At 37.3% G+C, this 23007-nt stretch overlaps 1 protein-coding gene across 1 annotated transcript in view; it reads right to left on the reverse strand.

The window, feature by feature from the left end:
• BANK1 (B cell scaffold protein with ankyrin repeats 1) overlaps positions 1-23007 on the reverse strand; it is a 141885-nt gene that overhangs the window by 74179 nt on the left and 44699 nt on the right. The window contains exons 6-7 of the mRNA XM_027677165.1: positions 18860-18980; positions 10265-10461 (exon numbers count right to left, since the gene is read on the reverse strand). Coding sequence (XP_027532966.1) covers positions 10265-10461; positions 18860-18980 — 318 coding nt within the window. The remainder of the gene's footprint in view (positions 1-10264; positions 10462-18859; positions 18981-23007) is intronic.

Raw genomic sequence — 23007 nt, forward strand, 5'->3', positions numbered from 1 at the left:
AGATTAGAAATAATTACCTAAGAACAAATTCTCAAATCAAACAAAGTGAAAATCCTCATACATTCCATTCCAAATCTCTTCACTTTTTCCCACTCAAGTGTGGTAGGTAGTTTTAACTACCATCTCTTATGAAGGTATGGTTTTTCATTTATGCCCTGGGGCTGTTCTTTCTACTCTGTGAAATGGATGTTTTGTTCAACAGCAGCTGACTTGCTCCACATTTTTCCAAGGTTAAAGCCTCTGCTCACGCATTCCTACTATTGACTATTTTTGCTGGCATCTATGGCTTGCAGATATAGGGTGAACTGCTGTTAAAGCTTTACCCAGTTGTTTACCATCTTTCTGGAGATTTTCAACTCCAGTAAGTCTTTTAGCTACTCCTCCTAGTTTAGTTCTGCCTGAACAATGTGCTGCATTTGTCTCCTGGAACTGTGCATTATTTGTTTTTCAGTAATGATTCACAGTCAAAGGATCTGATAGAAGCCTGTTTCACCAAGTGCTCAAGCTCTAAACACACACATCATATTTAATGAGCCACAACACAATGCAGTCTCAATGTACTGTACATGCAAACTTGCTTCTTTGTAATTTTATTTACTTAAAAACTTGTAAGAAATATAATCTTTCTCTCTGCGTTACATGGGTGCATTTAATATGCATAAAAGAAAAATTAATAATAAAAAACCTGTTATTTAATTAGTAATCTAGAAAAAATTATGTGAACAATTTTCACTAATGAGCTCAAATCATGACTGCTTCCAAAATTCTGAAATTATGTATTTTGGCTTTTTTCCAGAAGGAAGTTTTTTTTCTTGTTCTGTATGGGCATGATTAACTCAGGCTTGCACCTATGTCTGTCTTGTTTAACTGTCATGAAGAGAGGAAGAAAGAATCCTATAAAAACCACTATTTTTTACAGTTAAAACTTCACTGATTAGGTTGTCAATGATGACAGGTGTCCCTAGGACACTGCCCAGAACTGACTGCGGATCTATATACCCGTACTAGATTTTGTCACCTTTGAATCTCTTTTCCTTCAACACAAGACTTTAATTAATTTGGAAGGCACCTTGGAGTTATATCAAGTCTCCATGGAAACTTTTGTTCAATCCTTTGACCCATTTATATAAGACAGTACATGCTATCAACTGGCAGCATTTTTAAAAAATACACCTTATTAAAAAAGATCTTTGAAGGTTTGAGTGATCCAATTAGGAATCATACTTATTATATTACTTCCATGCCTGGTGCAGATGCTGATTTCTGTATTTTCCTCAACAGCCCCAAGGGAACTTGCTAGTCACTTCCATATGGCAGGAGCCTTCTCTGGAAGTGGTTCTCAGGAAGTGGTATTTGTTAACAGCAGATGAACTCAGTTGGAATTCAGAAGGCTACAGTTGGCCAGCTGCAGGTCTTAAGCAGTTCTCTAATATTTCAAGGATGGCTCCCAGGTCAGCTCCCAGGACTATACAGGAGCAGCAAAATAACCTGGAATACCAGGAGCAAGTAAAATCAGGCCAATGTGGCTCAGAAGACTGGCATCATCAGAGAATGCTAAGACCCAGTTATATGCCTCATACTCACAGTAAGAGCTGCAGAGAACCTTTAACAACAACTGCCCGAGAACAACTCCCAAGCCTCCGACACACATATGCTGCTGCCAGCCACGCGAAGATTCCGGCACATAGCTCATGGGGTTGAAGTCTGCCCATGTTCATGAAAGCGAACATCTGTATGTCAATCACTGCATGTTCTTGTGAGTTTGGTAGAGTGTGGGAACTTGGAAACCGTTTTTAAGTTCTCGTCAAATGTAAGAAACAGAAATGATTATTAATAGACACCCTATAGACCTGGCAATGAAATACTGAATCATTTATTGTAAAACAATATATGGGGGCAGGAAGAATTGTCAGCAGCAAAATAAAGACTGTGCTTTCTGTGCAGGATCCTCAGACAGAATTATAAATTGAGACCTCGCAGGGCTGTGTTAAACAGAACTAACACTATGCAGGGCAGAAATGGATTTTCTTAAGTAGTTTCCATATAATGGGCTTGGTAGCTTCAATAAATGCCTTTCCCTAATGGTCATTCTATTGATGTAGAGCCCAAAGACAATTTTTCTAATTAAGCAATAAATTACAGCTGTAGCAAAGTCTGGTAAGTCACTACTAGACCTGTGCAGAGCTCTAAAACTTCAGATTGCTAAGGACACAGCAAGTCTCTTACCTAACTTTACTCATTAATTCTTGCTTCTCCACCTAGTTTTTCTTAGGGCTCTGAGATCAAAAAGCTCCCTTCAGACCTCACAATGTGACTAAAAATGTAGGTGGTTTTGGCTCACAGTTATTTACCACAATAACTTTTAACAGCTCCTTTCCTCTCCTACTTTTCCTTCATTTTCCCCCATGAAAAACCTTTATTACCGTTTTGATCCGTGGCGGTCTTTTTTTTTTTTTTTTGGTCATTCTCTTTTTTCCCTTCTGAGGGGCTGGAGAACGGTGCTGTTGATAAGCTGTCTTTCTTTATGCTCAACAACTTGTAAGATATGACAGATGTTTGATTCCTTCCAGATCACTGGGAGGCAGCCAAAGGGCATACTCCAGATAGTCTCGCTGACAGCATGTGCTATATAAAGGTAAATCTGCTTTTTGACAGCTATATGTATACCTTCAAATCGCTTCAACTGACAGAGGCAAGACCCAAAACTTGCTTCTAGACTTTTGACTGGAATGCCTCATCAATCCTTCCTTCTGTAGTAAATCTTCAGCTAGATAATTTCACTTTTTCCTTTGTATTGTTAAGGTCTTCTGAGATATCTATAATCGAGGAAGAAGAAACAAAAATGCAACCTCAGTATCTAATAATACTGTTATTGGAACAGTCAGTGCAGGAGAGTTGATGCAAAAGTGCAGGGAGCAATTGTTTAAATAGACAGCTGTGGGGTATTCTTTCTCTGAGGAAATTTCTTCCTTAAACTTATGCAACTGGTTTGTAACCTGGGTAGTGGACTCACGCCCTCATGCTGAAAACAACACTACATAATAACTAGAAGTTCTCAACATCCACTAAATCTCTAGCCTTTTGAATCCTTCCTATGCTTCTATCTTCATCAGTTTCTTAACAAGGTGAATAGAAAAATTACAGCTTATACACAACAGTATTTCACGCTTAATTTGTTTGTTCACTTACCAAAAGAGAGGTTAAGCAGCTCACTTATTTTAAAAACAGTCATTATTCTACATATCTTTACAATATACCTTCTAATACCTCCTCAAGCTAGTGCAGAGTCTTGATCTACTTCAACTTATTGATTTCCAGACTTCTTTACAGATGCAGAGACCAGATTTGACACAGGCATGTCACCGATTTCTACAACAACATAACACGGTCACTTGGTTTCTCCCACTTCTACAGTGGCATTTTTCATTAACGTAATCAGTTTAGCCAAATGTTTTTCAAATGTTCAAGCCAATTCAGAGCTTAATAATACAGGTCAATGGTAAGTGTGATTCTTTTCAGCCTATACATTACTTCTGAAAAACTGGACACTCCACATCCCACCTTCCCAAACAGTCCCTTACCTAAGTATCTTTGATTACACTGCCCTGTCAACAAACAGACAGAAAGACCTGTGGAAATCCATATTTTAGCTTTTACTATCCTACATACATTTAAGAAGAGAGGTACCATTAGAGAATCCTGTTGCATTTTCCATACTTCTAATTCACGAGCATTTTGCCTGAAATTCCATTAGTATTCAAGTTTCCCTTAAAAATTGTAAAAGCTTTTAGAAATGGTGAATTCCAAATAACTGACTTCCACTGTGTCACTGCTGCAGTTACAGAATATCAAAAGATGAGACAAAATACCAGACAGTTTTCAGTAAAAACCATTCTTGTTCATTCTAAATTACACTCAAATTTCAATAAGCATCTCATACAAAAGTAAAGTTTCCAAATCTTCAGTTCCATTTATCATTCTTTTTGCAAGAAGGTTGCACTCAATTGCATAGTTATTGACAGGAGATTTAATCACAGTTAAGGTGCAAGGTTCTAGCCTGAATAAAAGTCTACGCAGAAACTTGAAAAATGTCTTTAGTGTAATGACTAATTTTTTAAAAAGGAAAAAATCTAGCATTTTCTCCTTAGAGCCAAAAAATTTCATGCTCAGTCTGTACCTTATCTCTTCACTAAAGCATAAATTGCCTAACCTCAAAGAGCAGTAAGTTATTATTAATACAGGGAGCACGTCCCTCTGAGAACACGTGAAAAAGAAAAGAGGGAAACTTTGTCACCCAGTAAAAATAAAAATAATAAACTTCCCAAACTAAATCTTAAACATAAGACACCAGGCACTGATAATAGGAAGTCTCTCCAGAAGCAATTTCGGAAAAGAAAGAGAACACACTGAACAAATGTCTGATGGGATTGCATTTGCCTATCAGCTGAAAGACATTAACATGTCTTAGCTGCAATTCCTCCAGTCCCAAGAAGTTTAAGAATTTGATTTGTGAACATCAAGTCACTAAAAAGTATCAAAGAATACAGTCATTCTCTTATTCACGTCAGCTAAGTAACTTCTGGTGTACCAAAGAACGCATGTAATCAACATTTCTGCACTAAAATACTGTGACGAGCAAAATCCCAGAAGGCTTCACCAAGGACTCACTGGTGGATTAGAATGAATTTCAGAAACCAGACTAATCCTTTTCCCTTTCACATACTCTACCAGCTATTTGAAAGTAATGAGCTATGGGCCAGTGCAATACTACAATAGCATTTAAAGTAATTAAACAAATATTGACAGCAATCAGGTTCATTTAGTTTAAGATTCTTTAATATATATCCACTTCATCTTTCTACACATGGTCCTTCCTAGCAGAAATTAATAGCTCAGGAGGATATTGTAACCAGATGTAAAAATATAACTGTTTCTTGCTGAGAAGCTCTGCCACATCATATAGCCTTTTATAGAAACACAAACCTAAGCATAAATGGAAGAATAATACAACTGTGTTCAGAAAATGCTGATTCCTGATGAGCTTCTAGAACTCCCTAACAGATTATGAGAATCCTTGTTGAAGGGATTCCTGATGTCTAAAGATTTACTGTCATTTGGCAATAGTAGCTACAAACCCAAGTAAGACTCTTTGCACATAAAACAGCTGAGACAAAAACTACCCTCAGTTTCCACGATACACTGTTTTTGTAGATTCTTTTCTATGTCATGAAGTTGAAGATGCTTCAAGAAATTCCGTATTCTGGTTTAACCATGCACAAAATAAGAGATGAGAGGGGGGAGGTATATGATGAAAAATTACTTGTCAAACTACATCCTTGCCCATCCCTTAATTTGCTAAGATTTATAAAAACATAGCTTGGCATTTCAGAAAGAAAAATTTCTTTCTCCCTCTCCCTCGCTATCTAAAATGTAAGTCCTCCATAAAACAGGCTCTGAGTGAAAATTATGACCACCTGTAAGATTGTGTTTCTCTCTGCTACTGTGGGAACTGCTAACCACAGTGAACTCAGTAACTGTGGATCTAGACTTCGCAGGATGTATCTCAAAAGAGCTAGAAAGATCTGATGTAAATTTGACGAATTGACGAAACTGAACTGATAAAAGAACTTCCCTTCTGGAAAGAAAACAAGTTCCTTCTGAAAAGCCATCTAGGGCACTACCTCAACCTATGCAATTCTAAAGAAACTTCACCAATATGTACAGAATTAAATACCTATTATATTTTAAATAGCTGCCTGAGGGATGCCTGAAGCAGGAAGACAGAAAATTAAACAAGAAATCCAGAGTTTTGGTAGTGGCAGAGGAAGAAGATTTTTCTATCAGTCTACTGTTCTGGCTACAGATTTTGAGCAGGTTAAAAAAAGTTCAGTTAACCTGCATTTTCTGCCTTAGATTTCAGGCAACTACTTCTGAAATGCCAGAACGTCAGAAGGTATTTTAAAAATAAAAATTAAATTGCGCTGTCTCAACTATGTGGTGGCAACATGAAATGACTGTTTCAATTTTTATATATAAATAACATTTATGCCACCCCTAGGAATCTGCTTTAAAGGCCAAAGCCAACAATTGGAAGTTATTTGCACTAACCAACCAATAAAACACTTGCTGAATTATGTTTCTCTTAGAACCTGTGATGTATACTACAGTGGTACACAGTAATCTTCCTGACTACGACACATTCAGTAACACAGTTCTTAGTAAAAGAAGGGAGAAATTAGCTACACCCAAGTGCTGGAACAAACACTTACATCCATGCCAAAGCACACATGTTTAAGCTGGCTACCAGTGTGACATTCAATTTTAAATGGTTAGGTCACAAATTGAACATATTCCCCTCATTACTCGCTTGATGCTTAGAAATCTTCTATAATCTATTTTTAAAGTCTTCCTTTGTATGCTGCATAAGAACTTAATTTAAGGGATTTCTTCATAATCTGGAGGTAGAACTTTAATGTACACTTAGAAAACCACAGCTGGCAGCAAGAACAACAAGCTAGTTGTCAAAGCAGCTTTCAGAGACAGAGCCTATGCAAAAGGCAAACATCTGAAATAGAGTCCTGATATCCCAAAAAACTACTGTGGCTTAACAAGGCACATCCATCATAGGTACTGTAACAGCTGACTACAGATATGTTTAGAGCCTGTGGCTAATGGAAAGCATTCCTTACTGGCATTTGAGCCATCAGCTGGATCAACTGAGCCTCAAAAGGCTCATCATTTCCCCTGTTCAGATATGCTGAGACAAGGATTCTTGCCAATACTCCTACTGAATGTCTCTTACTAGTTTTAAATTGACACACTTGATTCAAGCAATTCCACCTAAAGGCAATTGTGGAAAATATTCAAATACTTGGTTCTATAGAGGAATAAAATCAAAAGACTAACAATTCAGGATGTTATCACAAAATGTTAAGTGATATCCCTCTTTCATGCTACAGAAGAGGGAATTACTTCATCTAAACTATAATGAAACATAGAAATTGGAAATGAATGTCCATTTAGGTGGCTTTGTGCAAAAATGCAAGAAAAATACAATTTGCTTAATAAACTGTTAGCACATTTGAAACTATGTTTCATCATAATCCCCATTAAAAACTCTTTTAGGCACAGTTTCACCAATATAGCACCTTTAACACAAATCATTCAAGTATTGCAGTGTTGCCTCACCACAGAGAAGACATTTTCAAGGAGCATTTGAAATGCAGGATTTCTAACAGAAAAGGCAGAAACTACCACTCATGGAAGCACAAATTTATACAGGTTCTTAAAGGGTGTGATGTTTTAGCATTTAATGACCCTGCATATAACACTGGTACTAAAAGAGGAAAAAAAAATCTTTTCCCTCCTCATTAATACAGCTGTGTCAACAGAAGCATGCCACATGATATGTGATCCTTCCCTTGTGCCCTTGTGCTTTACTTTGACACAGATCAGGAGATCAGTTCCTGACATACCCACCAGGCAATTTAGATCTGTCTTCTGTGGCTGTAACACTCCCCACATCAACACTGTCAATGTCCAGTTTCAGAAAAGAGGTTTTCTCTTCAAACAAGGACAGGGAACTTGTGCCACAGAGATGACCCACTGTGTAAGTGACTGTGCAGCTCACTTTTGCCAACAGAGCCCTGAGTACCTTTCCACTAAGTCTGCTGGGCACGGGAGCTGAAGGGCCTTACCAGCAAAGCTGCATCAGCTAAAAGTCCTGAGCATAGATCTACTCACCAGGCACCAAAAGAGGTTGCACAGCAAAGCCCTGGGCTTGGAGGTAGAAATAGTAGCTGAGGTATTGCCACTTAAATCTTTTGATGCTCTCTCTCTAACCACCTCAGGAATTCTTACTCTCCTAAGGATTCTCCAGCACAAAAAAGACATTTCTTTTTTTGGTCTTTATCCAGCAAATAAAAGACACTTTCCAGAATTTTGGACAAATCAAATGGATGTTTTAATGCATTTGTTTTTCTGGAATCCTTTTGCTCTTTAGGATAGAAGTGTTCAATTACTGTGTATATTTTGGAGCTATTCCTTAAAGGAATGGCCAAAGACAGGTAACACTTTTAAAACAGTGAGAGTTACGCCAAGTACAAAAGTACTATTGTAACAATGAGCAATTTCAATACTATAGCTGTAATGGGAAGTTCCAGGAACATGGTTAAACTAAATTCTGCTTGGCTCAGAGCCATGCAAATACTTCTTTTCCATATTCCCATCAATTACAGAAGTACAGTAAGTGTTTTTGTGCTTAAGTGCACTATTACAGGGGACACAAATAAGCCATTTTTCTTCCAGTGTTTGGAGCTAACATTTCTATAATATCATATTACACATTTGGCAGACTTGAAGCATGCTCAGATTTTTACTTGTGTTGCATTAGTAAGTCATGCCATTTGAATCAACTGAAAATGGGTAGTATAACTGCACGTCCTAACCAGACTACACATGTCTACATAGTGGTCATAGAGTTGTTTTTACTTCATACTGGAAGAAGTATTTACACATGGGAAAGCAGCCATCATGAGCAGAGAACAATTATTGTTAAATGTTTGCATGCAAACAATAGCAGATACATACCATGGAGGAAGTATTTTAATAAAAAATACAGTTGCCATTTTAAATCCATGTTTTACATTGACAAAATCTATACTGAGACTTTATTAGGAAAATTAATAACCTTACTAACAAAGAAAAGCTAACCAGAGGTACGCAAACACTTTACACACTTTTTAGAGTGAAATATATCACCCTCACAAACGCTGCCTTCCATCACTGATAAAGTCTATCAAAATGTTAAAGCACTATAGAAGTGCAACGTACTCTCTCACTGCGTATCAGCTGTAGTCTGTGTGCACCATGCATGCTTATGTCTCCCCTTGCAGAAGCCCCAAACCATAGCATGACTGTGTTAGGACAAATAGGATAAAACTGAAATAAAGCATTTTCTGAAGCTTCCAGTCCCATGTGGAGTGCACAACAAAGACGCATAAGAAGTGCAGGTCGGTGAGTTTTTATAATACTAGTATAAAAAATTAAATGTCCTATGGAATTAATAATTATCATTAAACTGAAAAATTATTAACAGAAATCACCTTTCCATGCTCAACTCTCTGATTCGCATGACCATCTTAGAAAAGAAATCATGGTATTTCACTGAGAGTTAGATATCACATTCATATTCTGTGTGTTCTCACCAATCCTTTACATACAGAGTGTGTAAAGTATCCAACCATACAAAAATGGCACCTATGCAGATAGGAATGTTGGGGAATACTGTTCCATTCTCTTCAAGGCAAATTGGTAAACTCCAAGAACTGAAAGGTCCGACCTTACACATCAGACTGCTACTGGCAGGAGATTTCTGACCCATGTAAGAATGACTGTGAGATAACTATGGCAGTTGGAAATTGTTAAATGTGAAATTACTAACATGTTGATCCAGGAAGACAGCATGGTTTTGTGGACAGCTTTATGCTGGACGGTAAAGAGGATCCCATTTTCTTCAGTTAAAATTGATATCAACTGCAGTATTAAAAACTGTAGAATTATCATATCTGCACATATTACAGTTAGCACAATTAAGAGTTAAAATAGGTTAAGGCTCTCATATATTTCTTTTTGTACTGCAATTCTGTTACCGTTCTGCACAGTAGAACTATGCACAGACCCTTATTTTATTATTACCTTTCATGTGGAAAAGCAACTATTACCCCAAACCTCTCCTGCACACCCAGTTGAAGAAAGATTTACTCCATCTAACAAAGGGTTATAAAATTTAGCTTTCCTTCACAGTGGCACAGACAGCAAAGGCAAGGCAACAACTCTTTTGAATGCTGAAGAGCGGCAATGCTAAGAGAGTTCTTAGGCACTTGAAGTGACCTTTAAAAAAGTCTTTAAAGTCTCCTACTCTGGAAAATTGGTCTAGACTACTTAAAATATAACCATTTTTTGCGTGCTGAAAGCACCGATCTAGCTAGGCCACATGAGGTAGTTCTGACTCACTGTTCTCTTTTCCATTACATTCCTAAAATTCAAGCAGTGAAAAAACTCTGATCTCCATTATGACAGTACACAAAGAAAGTGGCTGCACCCTATTTTGACCCCTCTTTCTGAGACAGGAGTAGAATAGTATTTTCAGACAGAAGGACTGCAACACGTTAGTGTTTACAGGAGCTGATGCGATGGGATCTCAGTAGCATAACATCACAGTCCCCTGGTTGTAGATGACATATGAGAAAGCATATGGACTTACTGACAATTCTTTGATTAATTTTCTTAGTTCCTTGTGTCCATGCTTCTCTGCGATACTTTCTGGATCATCTCCATATTTATTGGTTATTTTGCAAGCCCATGCGGCCTCAGGACAACTGAGTAGAAACACTGCAACGTTCTTTAATCCAAATCTGGCTGCACAGTGAAGGAGAGTAGGAAATTCTTCCAAATGGCTATCTGTATATGGAAACAAAGTCTTCATGAAGAACAGTCTTGCTTTTATAGAACATCTTTCACAAAAGTCCTCTGGAATATTAGCGCTATGGAATCATAGTTATCAAACTGCCAATACAGAACTAGCATCCAAAGAACAATTTTTCCAATTAAGAGTTTTACAATTCATATATCAATAAAAGAGCATTTAGTGTAACTGAGAAATCTCATTTTTTTGCTGACAGAGGAATTTGAAAGCCCTTTAGTTTTATTGAGAAATAAGATTTCTTGCAAAAGGAAAAAAATCCCATAGCCAAGACATGCTTTTGCTTAGGTGGAATATTTTTAATTTAAGACATTTGAATGGGACATTTTTATAGTTTTATGGTGCTATGTTTTGATATTAAAAACCATTTCTGAAAATTCACACGAATATCAGAGACTTGCAAAAATTTGCCTATCCCTTGGAGGACTGGGACAGTCAGTTTATCATTTCATCACTGTATTTTAACTCTATGAGTGACCACAAGTTACATATACCAACAAACAAATAAAATAAAGGTTTCAAACATAAACAATACTTCTCTCTGCCTTTATACTCTACTTTCTAATCACTTGTGGTTTGTTGCGTACCAATTTGTCTGTATATCAGCATGCAGTGTATCTCTTCTCCAAGCATGCATCCAGACTGCCCCACGCACCACCAGTTTCATGCACACTGAGGGTCTTTATCACCCATCGCATGAAGGAGTGCTTCCTCTAGTTTGTTTTGAACCTGGCTCCTGGTTCATTCAATTGACTGCCCCTAATTCATCTTACTCTCCACCTCTGTCTGCCCTCTCTGCAATTCTAGTGATTTACTCATTCCCAGAATATTTTCTTGAAGGGCTACAGTCTAGTTAATTGGGCCTTATAGAGAACAAATTCCGTCACCCACACTGCTCTCTCCTGAACCTTTTCCAGCTTTAATGTAACCATTTTAAGATGACAGGAGAAGAGCTGCACATGATACTCAACTTGCAGGTGAGCCATGTAATTTATGCATTGCCATAATTACACCCTGTTTTGTTCTCTATTCCTTTTCTAATAATTCCTAGTATTTCATTAGCTTTTTGATCTGCTGCCTAGCAACAAGTTGATGTTATCATGGAGCTGAGCAGTCTTATTCCTCAGTGCTAATAGCCTGCTCAAACCTTCTCATTTTGTATGACAACACGGGACTGCTTTTTCCACTTGCATCACTTTGTTTTTACCTAGAATGAGTATCATCTCACATTTTACTGCATAATTACTAAATCTCTCATTCCTGTCCCTCCCCTCCCCTATTAGCCCTCCTCCTTGCTACCCTGAATACCTTCTATCACCAGAAAAAAAAGATTTTTCCCAATTGTCTGTCTCCTGGTTTTGGTCAGTTATTCATCCATGCCCAATCAATTACTGACTTAATCAGGTTTGCTGACTTACAAAAAACTACAAGAAATCTATAAAGCCAGACTTTACATTACAGCAAATGTATTTTATTAAAATTCCTATTAATTAGTCTGGTAGAGATAACACATTAACCTGCTTCTAGTTTTCAATGTCCCCTGAGAAACTGGGTTTTAGCATCATAGTCACACCTTCCAGTTTGAAAAATTCCACACTACTATTAGAAATCCAGCTATTTTATTTTAAAATTTCCTCAGAGCTCTTAATGAATGAGTTAGTCCTAGTAATTTCTTTGTGTACAACCTGACCACTTTTGCTACAGCTTCATGATTCCTTCAACTCCAGTCTCTTTCCATGTGTCTCCAAACCAGGACTACAGCTTGGGAATCTAGACAGTTTCTTCTAGCTTTCTTGAGTTTTCTTTTATATCTTAGTCATTGGTTGTCCTACAGGCTAGCCAGCACATTATCAGCCCTCAGTGTGCTGGAAGAAAGTCTAGGTAGTAATGTTACCTTTTGGAATTCTCTTAGCTGCCAGTCTTTAACAAAAACTTTCTCATTTTTACATTCTTCTGCATACTAAACTTTGGCTCACCAGTGGTGAATCTGTGTACCTCCCCTCCTCACTCCTTTATTGCTCCTGCAGAATGGTAATACAGCAGAGAGTAAAACCTCACTCCATCATCAGATATAAGGATTCAAGGAACAAGAGGAGTTCTTGGAATAGTCATAGCTAAGTACTGACTGACCAAAAAAATAGTTAGGACAACTCTTGACTGTATTTTGGACAAAGAATATTCCACCAGTATCACTCCAATGTTATTTTGCCACAAGGAATTTGAGCGGACTACATTTTAGTCAAAAGCCCCATTAACAACCCTAACTTTATCTTTAAACAAATTAGTGTTGCCTGATTTAGTTCCACCAGGCAAAGAAAAATCTAACCAAGAAACTGTAAATACACAACACCTGTGTAAATCAAGTCACTTGTTTCAGTAGCCTTGGCAGGCTGAGCTTCCATCAACAAGGTTATGTATTGTAGCTTATATTCCTTTGTATTTGCAGTGCGCTTTAAAATCCTTTGAGCTACAACAGGCAATCTTAAAACTGTATATAATCTAAGTTTTTTGAGAGAAGTAGGTGCCACACAATTTCTTCACTCCATATTGTTTATAAACTAGGATTAATTCTGAAATCTGAAGAACTGTAAATTTTACCACAGAGTATAGGCATTTGACTTCTTATTTTTATCTATACTTTTCCAGCTGCAGGGAAAAACTAACCCCCCCATCACAGACTGAGGCAAATATATAGCAAACTAAGCAGCTGTCACATGAGCAGTAAAAATGTATGCAAGTAATTCTAAGGCTGGAGTAATTTACATGAACCCTAATCAATAGTTTTCACCCTCTTAGCAGACATGAGAAGGTCAAATACAGTCATTAAAAAGAGGCTTGGCAAAGTATTAATAACATGTTCCAAAAGAATTTCCACTCATACTAAGGAAACCTAAAACAATTGGTTACAAATCTGAAAGGGGAAACAAGTGTATATTACCAATAGACTGGATGCTATGATTTCTTCAACACAAAGAGAAGAAGAGTAGGTGGCATTCATAAGCCTGCTCTGGGCTTATATGTGCATTTTTAAAGTAACACAAAACAGAGGTATTCCAAAATCCCTTGGGCTCCTTTGCACTTGAGGTGTTTTTCCTGGTCACCACTCAACTCCTTCCTAGCTGGGTTTGATATTCAACCAGGACTCCTACACTTACATTCTCTGAACATTACAGAGACTACATCATTAAGAAACTAAATACCTCTGCCAGCCATAGAGGATGTAAAAATCAATAAATCAATTTCATAAAACAAACTTTTTTTTATATTGCTCCCTGTAGTAAGTAGAAAAAAAAGGCTGTTCTTAGGTAGGAATACTTTAAAAGCCATACAGCAGTGCCCAAAACTGCACACAATATTCAAGGTGAGGTTGCACCAGTGCAGAGCAGAGCAGGACAATCCTCTCCCTCGACTGGCTGGCGATGCTTTGCCTGATGCCCCCAGGACACGGTTGGCCCTCCTGGCTGCCAAGGCACTGCTGACTCATATTCAACTTGCCATCAACCAGCTGCTTTCCAGCCCCAGTCTGTATGAACGTCTCTGGATTCCCAAGACCGCTCAAAAATCATCAACAGAGGTTATGCAATGACATCAGTCAGCTCTTCATCCCAGGATTCTGGGATGAATCCCATCAGGCCCCACAGATGGAGCAGCAAGCTCAGGGTCAAGTAGGAGTTGATCATTCTTGCAGTTGTGGTCCTCCAGCTCAGGACACTGAGACCCCCTTGGGTCATCCGCGTTGAAGACAGAGGCAAAGAAAGCATTAAACACCTTGGCTTTATCTCAGTCTTTATCTTATCCCTGTTTGTGAGGTGACCGTCCTCATCTTGGAACCAGCCAATGATATTTCTGCCTATTGCCATTAATGTATTTGAAAAAACTCTTTTTGATGTCCCCCACATTTCTGGTCAGCTTCAACTCCAGCTGAGCTTTGGTCACATGAATTTTCTCCCTACAGTGGCAAGCAGCATCTCTGAATTCTTCCCGTGTCACTTGACCTTGCTTCCACTGGAGAATGTTAATAAAGAGAAGCTGTGACTGTTTGGCACCTACACTAAGAACTAGTTAGCTGGTGATCACAAGCAAGAAGGAAATGGTAAAGTGCTCAAGTCGTATATTTTTAAGTAGTTTAAGATGGCTTCCTCAACTTTCAACTAACGTTAAGACCCATGCTTGTTTTTAATTAAGTTTTATTTGACTTGCACGAGGTTAAGAGGGAACTGATGCTCTCTAAGTTTTGTCCTGTCATAATCCCTTCTCTACCCTTCTCTGCAGAGAATTCTGGAAAACCTCAGCTATAAAGCAGAGCATAAAATCTAATATTACTGTATTGTAGCACTATCTTAGCCTGTGGGAATTTTCATAAAATTGTAGTAAGCAAACAGAGCAGCCTGCAGTGATCTTTCTGTAGATCTTGTAAGACATACTTATTTTATTTCCAAAATTATTGCAACAGGACATGATTTTTTTAGCAATTTAAATAGGCACTTAAGGTGACTTCTACAGTGCCAATCCCTTTCCTCTCCCCCATTATTTTGCTAGCAGCTGAAAATCCAGAATCAGTAATTTCTTCTTTTGGGATAGATGTTTCAGCTTGAAAGAAAGAATTACAGAAATCAGGATAAGATTTTCTACGTTGCTAGCAGTGTTAGAAGAGAAAACACAGCATTTTCTACAAAGCAAATTCAGGACCTGTCATAACCCTTGATGTTTAAGTTTAATCAGAGAAGCAATAATAGATAGTTTTTAAAGAAATGAAAATTAATTAGTAGTGGAAAAAGAAACAGTTTTTCCTCAAGTAGATTGCCGTCTCTTGGACAGGAATTAATGCAGTAGGAATTCCCAAATCTGAGGATTCATGGGTAGAATCAGAGCTTCCCATGAAAAACAGGAATAATTATCAAGAAATACTTTGAAATATAAGTTTGGATTTGTTAGTATGCTTTTACTGGATTGTATTAGTAGAATACAAAGGAATAATATATATACAACGTATCCTGAAATCAATTTGGTACAGAATGTACAATATTCCAGACAGTACCTCCAGCTTTAGTTACATTTTTCTGCAAGGGATGGCACCATCACTAAAAATCCCAGACATGTCTTGGCTCTGTCTTTCAGTTAACCCCATCACTAAACATAATATTTCCCCATGTATTCTATTCTGCATTTAGCTTTCTCATCCGATTGGGCTTCCTGCATTTCCCTTTAGAGACTGCAGAATAATCTCTTTAAATATCATTCATTACTAAAACGTTCTTCTCCTCCATCACCTGAAAAAATGTCTTTATCTTCTATCTTCTGTATTGCTAGTAGGTAATATCCATGCATAATCTATGTTTTTCTGGTAGAGATTCCTGATTTACTTTTTTGGTTACTACGATAACTAGTACAATTTGACACTTCATCAAAAGCAAGCAATTGAAACTCATCTTATGCATGTAGTCCAACAAGTGAGATCCCATAGAGAAAGAATAGTACAGACATGTTAAAGTGCTTGCAGGACTATTGACCTAGTTTTTCATATTGCAAGGAACTTCACAAAGTCTGATGTGCCACTCAAACAATTCTCTTTGCTTAGATGGTAAGAGATTGAAATTACCTGAATACATACCTGCATCTGTTGAAAAACTTCCATTATCAGAAATCATTATATCCAGCAATATACCTGTCCTAAGCAGGTAAAGTTGTTCTGTTAGACACTATGGTAACACAGTAAGTTTATCAGGACATTTTGCTCTTTTTATTAGTACTTAAAAGAATTGGGAATACTGAAAATCAAGTTGACCCTACCCAGGGAAATAGCAATGGATAATTTTACCCGAAGCACATCTTATTTATAGGCAGTCTTGCATAGACACATGTTAGTATAGAGACAAGTAATCACATACATTTATAAGAACTGGTTATATATTGATATAATAGACTGGATTTAATAGACCAGTCAATCAGAAAAGCTCATTTTAAACACAAAACTACACATACGGCCTGTCATCAAGTGTTAAAAGTCTCCTACCTAATTTGAATAAATTCAAACCAAAAGACAAGTAAATCACCTCAGGGTTTGCAAGGAAAAAACCACAAAACTATAAATATGATCATGATGTGTACATGATAGGAAACACACAGTGAGAGCTGTGTAATATCATGAACATACTTTCATTCTTATTGCCTAGAATTATGAAAGTGCATTTCCAGCAGAGATTCTGCATACAAAATAAAGACAGTTATAAGATTTCCTTAAATTAGGCAATCTCAAACTACGTACTGAAGAGTGAACCAAACAAAGAAGTGCTAGTCAAGAGGATTATTCAGACTTTAGTAACAGATGGATTGAAGTAAAACGGTATCAGAGTTAACCTTTTGCATCCTTGCCATCTATCTTGACTTTGCCATCCTAGACACTGACTGCTCACAAGTACTGCATCATCATGCTAAAAAAAATGTTGAACAGCCACTCTGGGGATGGGAGTTGCTCTTGAAAAATTACGTAAGTAAACATGCATCTCATGATGTGTTGATCTAAACTGCTGTCAATATAGGCAAGCATCACATTGCATTATTCTTTCATTACATCACCAGCATTTTATAGTTAGTTCTACACTGTCAAGCTTTTAATCTCACTTTGTGAGAAGTCAAGCCACGCAATTAATTATTTACCCAATAAAACTAACATAAGTTCTTCATTATTGGTTCACTTTGAGCTCATATTGAACTTTCAAGCACAGCAATTTACCAATGGTACCCTGATGTGCTAACTATAAAGTTAAAATAAAGCATCAATGTAGAACCATATAGAAAAAGGTTTCTCTTATCTATGCCTCACACTGCAAGCTTGACCTTCTTTAGTTCTCTACTGGACATGTTAAGTGCCTGTTTGGGATGCTGTTATAGGGAGTCAAAGATGCAGGTTTCTATACCTTTCAGGCAGAAGAGGGATCAGAGCACAGACCTCCCACATTCTGAAGTGCTGCCAGCTCTGCAACCACATCTTTCTTTAATGAAGAATCTAGGCATCTAACTTACTACCTTTTTTTTCTTTTTTTTTGTGATATATTAAACCAGTTCATTTTAAGAAGGTCACTACTTGGCTCAAGCTCATAGGCAGTCAACTTGCTCTTGAACTTCACCGGCCTTTTGGGGGAGGATAGCAGGTTGGCAAGTATTATTCTCAATGTTCAAAAGCATGCCCAGATCTAACTGGTTGCTAGAGAAGCAGAAAATCTTTTGTCCATCAGAACTAACATTTCACATTGGGAATGACTCTTGAATGTGTCCTATACACCCCCATCCTGCAATCTTACAAAGGAAAATGTCAAGGACAGGTGCCTCAATTATTTGCTTCCACTAACTTTGACATTTAAGCTCATTTTTTGATTACAAGTAGAATCAATTATTTCTAGTACAGAGGGCCGAACTGCATCAACAAAGGAAAGAAAGCATGATAGCAATCACAGTAAAGCTACCTCCAAAACTTGTTGTATTTGGTTATGAAAAGTGTTATGTTGTACTTGACTGTAGAGAGCTTATTTTCTTTTAAAACCACGATCCAGCTACACAAAATAGGAGCCATCTTTCTCAAGTACTGTAGAAGGGAAACACATTTTCTTGAGCGTTGTTTTTCCCCAGAAGTTTCCTAGAAAAGCTGAGGTCTAACACACATTTGAAATACTCTCATATGATGCTTTCAAAACACAAGCTAAATAATCACACTCTTGGTTTATTGCAAACCAATTTGGATCCTTAATAAGTGGTCAGTGAATTCAACCAGAGCCCTCAACAGTAGCTTCTGTTGATACATGACTGAATTGTGCATACAGTGTATTTACTGTATAGAGAAACCCTATTTAACTCACTGGGATGCCTTTTTTAAAAAAATAAGAAAAATAAAACTATTTTTGCCACAAATAACGGAAATCATTAAGTGCATAGGTACTAACACTGAATGGAGAAGTTTAGTGCTAAGTTCAAAAGCCATCTGTTCTCTTCAGATAGAGGAATCTTTCAGATTGTCTCCAAACTTGGAAAATAGAAGTCAAGACTGCATTGCAGAAGAGCAATTATTAAAAAACATATAATGTACAGGCATCTCCACATTACTTTGTTTTCTCCACTAGTATAAATGTGCTCAGCTGTAAAGCTGTCAACTTGCAGTTGATCCAACACTGATCAAAAATCCAGGCAAGCATAAATACATAGTACTGAGTCACGAAGTAATGATTTACAGAATTGTTTTTTTCCCAATAAACACATTGTTTTTATTGTGGATTCCTCCATTTCACTAGTGACTTTACGTACTTAAAGATTGTCTTATTAATATTTTTATGTAATAACCATAGCATCAGTAACAAAAATCAATGCCTAGAAAAAGTGACTCACCAGCTTGTTGATGATGCTCTTCTCCACTTTGGAATGGGCTGAATTCATAAGTAGATACTTTGCTTTTCAATAACAAAGTCAGAACATTGTCCACCTTCTCTACAGAAGAAAACTTCAATGCCTACTTAAAAGAAAAAAAAAATTAGTATATTTGTTGCATATGTATTTTCAACTTTATCCTCAGAGTGCTGGTGAATTAAATTACTCAAAACTGTATTATTACAAACTCACTCTTAGTAAGAGCAGCATAGTTTTTGAAAACTATACAAGGGATATTCTAATATAGAAGAACCATGATAACATGATCCAACCTTTATAATAACATAAGAAATTCAGCCATCACTTCAAAACTTCTGGATGAGGTATAAGGATTTATGTTTTACTGCAGTAGTAATTCAGGATGAGTTTATAGTAACTCTGTTACCCAAAACCTTTACATTAAGATTGTGGACTTGTCTAGGTAGGAAACAGCTTCAGTTCCATCAGCCAAGGTTTAACATTGCTGACAGAATAAGGAACTGATATCAACCAGATAGATTAGTTTACTAATAAACTTGTCTTTAGACAAGGGAAATTCTCACTGACTGCCATGAGATCTTTTTTGGATTATCTCCTCCTGGACAGAAGGCCAAGATCTATTCCTAATGACTTTCAAGGTAGCCATAATTAAGTATTTCTTTGCTTGGCATGACAAGAAAAGCACAACTACAGTGATCTGAACAGTAAGGACATTTTACACATAGTACTACAGTGCTAGTCCAGTCTGTGCCACACCGGGCACCAAAAGTTGCTCAGCCACAGCAGACAAGCACGCGAGAGGAGTTGGTTTACTCTGCTCAGATGTGAGCAGCCCTGCATTAAAGTTTGCCTTCCCACAGTTGAAGTGTTTCTGGTCAATACAATTTGGGGATCACTAAAAGGGAACATCTGCAGACATGCTTAGCATATGAACTTAAAAAGAAACTCTGTGACTGACATGCTGAGGAGAAAAAGGACAGAGGGGTCTACTGATGAAACATGAAGTTTAATTCCCGAGGCTGTTAAAAGGGAATGAGAAAGTAAGTATGATGTGACCAGAAAACGTTGAATGCACAGGCAGGATATAATTGTCATCTGATTCCTACTCAGAATTAGAAGTCTGTGCAGGTAGGAAGCTAAAAACACGATTGTTTACTTTTCCCATAATTACCTGTGGCCCTTCCAGTATTATGATACATAAAAACCATCATATTTCTTTTCATAATTCACTCCTTTTCTGTACTGTATGTACAGAATGTACTGTCACATTACATTCTCTGTGTTTTTTATTCAATAATGATGAATACATAAATTAATCTTCAATAACCAAAGCAATAAGCATTAAAAAAAGTCTCTGCCTAGGAAAAAAAGATCTTTGAAACTTGTTCTAGAATAAAAATTTAATCTGAGTACCAGACTTACAGTATGAATTGAGAAAGCATGTGCAAAACCTCCCAAATATCTATAAACCCCCAAAACTACTAACATGAATAACAACATTATATTTACAAATTATTAAGAGGAATAAGGAAGTTAAGAAACCATACTATTCTCTCTTGTTCCAAGTAGGTCTTAGATATGGTATCTTCATTGGTACTACCTTCATAAAGTTCAATCTAGAGTAGGACAAAACCAAGTAACAACACAGGAACTACCTCAGATGAGTGTATATGAAGATATTGTGTCATGAAGAAAGAGGTTCAAAACCACTGGTATTCACTGAAGCAACTGTATAGTAGAAATTGCAATATATAGAGAATAAGAATTTAGGTGGGCTTTTAGACAAACTAAACCCAAAGCAATATTTTTAAATCTCCATTTAAAATGGTAGGGGCATCCCTTACACATTTTGCTACCTATCTAACCTTCTCTGTTAAAAAAAAAAAAAAATCGAACAGAACAATGAAAAAAACACCCCAAGAACATTTGCATCCAGATGGGCAATTTCAAACAGAGTCCATTTCAGACTGTCTTGTATATCAAACATCCCATAGTTTCTTTTCAGCAAGCACTGAGTAATCTTGTCTAGACAGCTCTTCTGCTTTTTAATATGAGTTGAGGCAAGAACCCTTCCTTATCCCTTTTATTCAGTCAGAAATCTAGGGGAGGAGTACCTTAAGAATGCATAGCTCTTACTTCACTCTCAGACAACCAAATTTACATGGAATAAAACAATGTTTCACAACCTGAGATGGAACAAGTTCTTGAACTGAGAAGTGCACACAACTTCAGGAACTTGCAGTAAAATTTTTAAGGCCGCACACAGTTGCATAGTTTACCACATCAGGCTAGCTTAGCTTCTACAAGCTGTTGAGACACATACTAGGCTGTGTGATCTCCCAAACTAAATAGATTAAATTAGAGCTAAATCTCTCACACTTTAACAGGCCTTCCAGCTTATCCATTTTTATGATTTTGAAGTCAAGCACCATACACTTCTTATAGAGTTATCAGTGCAATTTTCTTCAAGTTTTCCACCTCAATTTTTTTTTCCTCTTACTCCAGGGATCTAAAATCTGAAGACTCAAGCACTGATATAACAAGCCACATTGCTAACTAAACCATAACAAGTAGCTCGTCTGCTTCTCTAAAACAAAGACACAAAATGAAAATCTAGATTAGTTATTAAAACAAACAAACAAACCGTCCACAACAAACGAATAAATCTATGTTAATGGCTTTTATCTCACATACAGGAGGGCCCATTTCAGTACTTGTGTGAAGCTAATAGTAGAAACAACAGTGAAACAGAACTAGCAATAGGACCACTGTGCACTACCCAGCTCCCACACCAACATAAAGGTCACCTCCCCAGGAAGGAATTCAGTTTAGAGCCTTTTACTTTACCGCCCATTCCTGCTTCAGATATCTCACAGATTCAAACTATGCTGCACTTACATATTTTAATGTACCCTACATGGCTCTCTATAGGCCTGTCAAATCTTCCCCAGAAATCTCACCAATACTACAAACCTAAAGTTCATGTTGAAAGTTCACCAAAGCCAACAGAAGCAGAATGGTATTTAAAATTAAGCACTGCAAGGGAACACTGACCCAGTCAGGGGTTTGAGGAAGCCCACATTTTATCTGATTAAAGATCTACAGCGTGACAGAAAAGAAGTAAAAGTGCTACTTCCCCCAGTGTCCTTGCAGCCACTCAGAATTAAGCTAGTGAGTTTGTAAGCAGTGCTTCCCATGGTCTCTGCAGCACAGCCAGCTTCAGTCTTGGAAGTCTGGAAGCTTGATCCTTCTGCAAACACCACTACTTGCTCCAGAGCTTGTCACCAACAACTTAACCCGACTCAGTAGCACCTCCCCAGGTGTGTCCCCAGGACACAGCTGTGAACCGAGAAGCCCCAAGTGCTGACCCTCACACCTGGGCTTCCAAAAACATCCTTGAAAAAGGAGACCAAGAACATATTTTGCTACTTTTGTGAATAAGACTATCTACTTTCTTTAGTAACTGCTCACCAAGCCCTGAACATCTGTGCCACCGAGAAGCAGCATACACAGCCACTAAATTAATGTATTCCACCCTGGCTTTAGCAGTACTAACAAGGTTACATTTACATAAAGATGAACTTCTCCAGTAGTTCTTACATATCAGACACTACTTTATATGCACTTCCATATCTAGATTACTTCTGCCAAAGAGAATGGGCTAGGTTTAAAAATCACTCACACATTTCTGACAATTTTAGGCAGTGATAGAATATGGAGAGCTTTCATACCTAGAGGAAAAGAAAGAAAGAAACATTTTAAAATAACAGCCGCTGACGTGGCTGAGAAGATTGAAATATTAAATACAGTTTCAAAGGAAGTATCTCTGGGGATCAGGTAAAGGCGCATACATAATATCGCCACATAAGTCATATAGCTTTTTACAAGTTTAAAGGCTGCAGTTTATTTTCATTCTTCTTTTCCAATATGCACTGTAACTGGAATCCTGTTTGATGACTACGATAAGAACATCATCTATGATACCAAGTATCTCAGAATCACAGGAGTATTATTCAACCAAAGTCTGTCACAAAGACTTCCTTAATCTCTCCAGATAGTCTAAGTCACTCAAACTAACATGAATGTAACAATTTCAGTAATAAGGATAATACCTTGTTTCAATCTTTTTT

Source organism: Neopelma chrysocephalum, unplaced genomic scaffold, assembly GCF_003984885.1.
Source record: "Neopelma chrysocephalum unplaced genomic scaffold, ASM398488v2 Primary Assembly neopelma1_42b, whole genome shotgun sequence".
NCBI classification, from domain to species: Eukaryota; Metazoa; Chordata; class Aves; order Passeriformes; family Pipridae; genus Neopelma; species Neopelma chrysocephalum.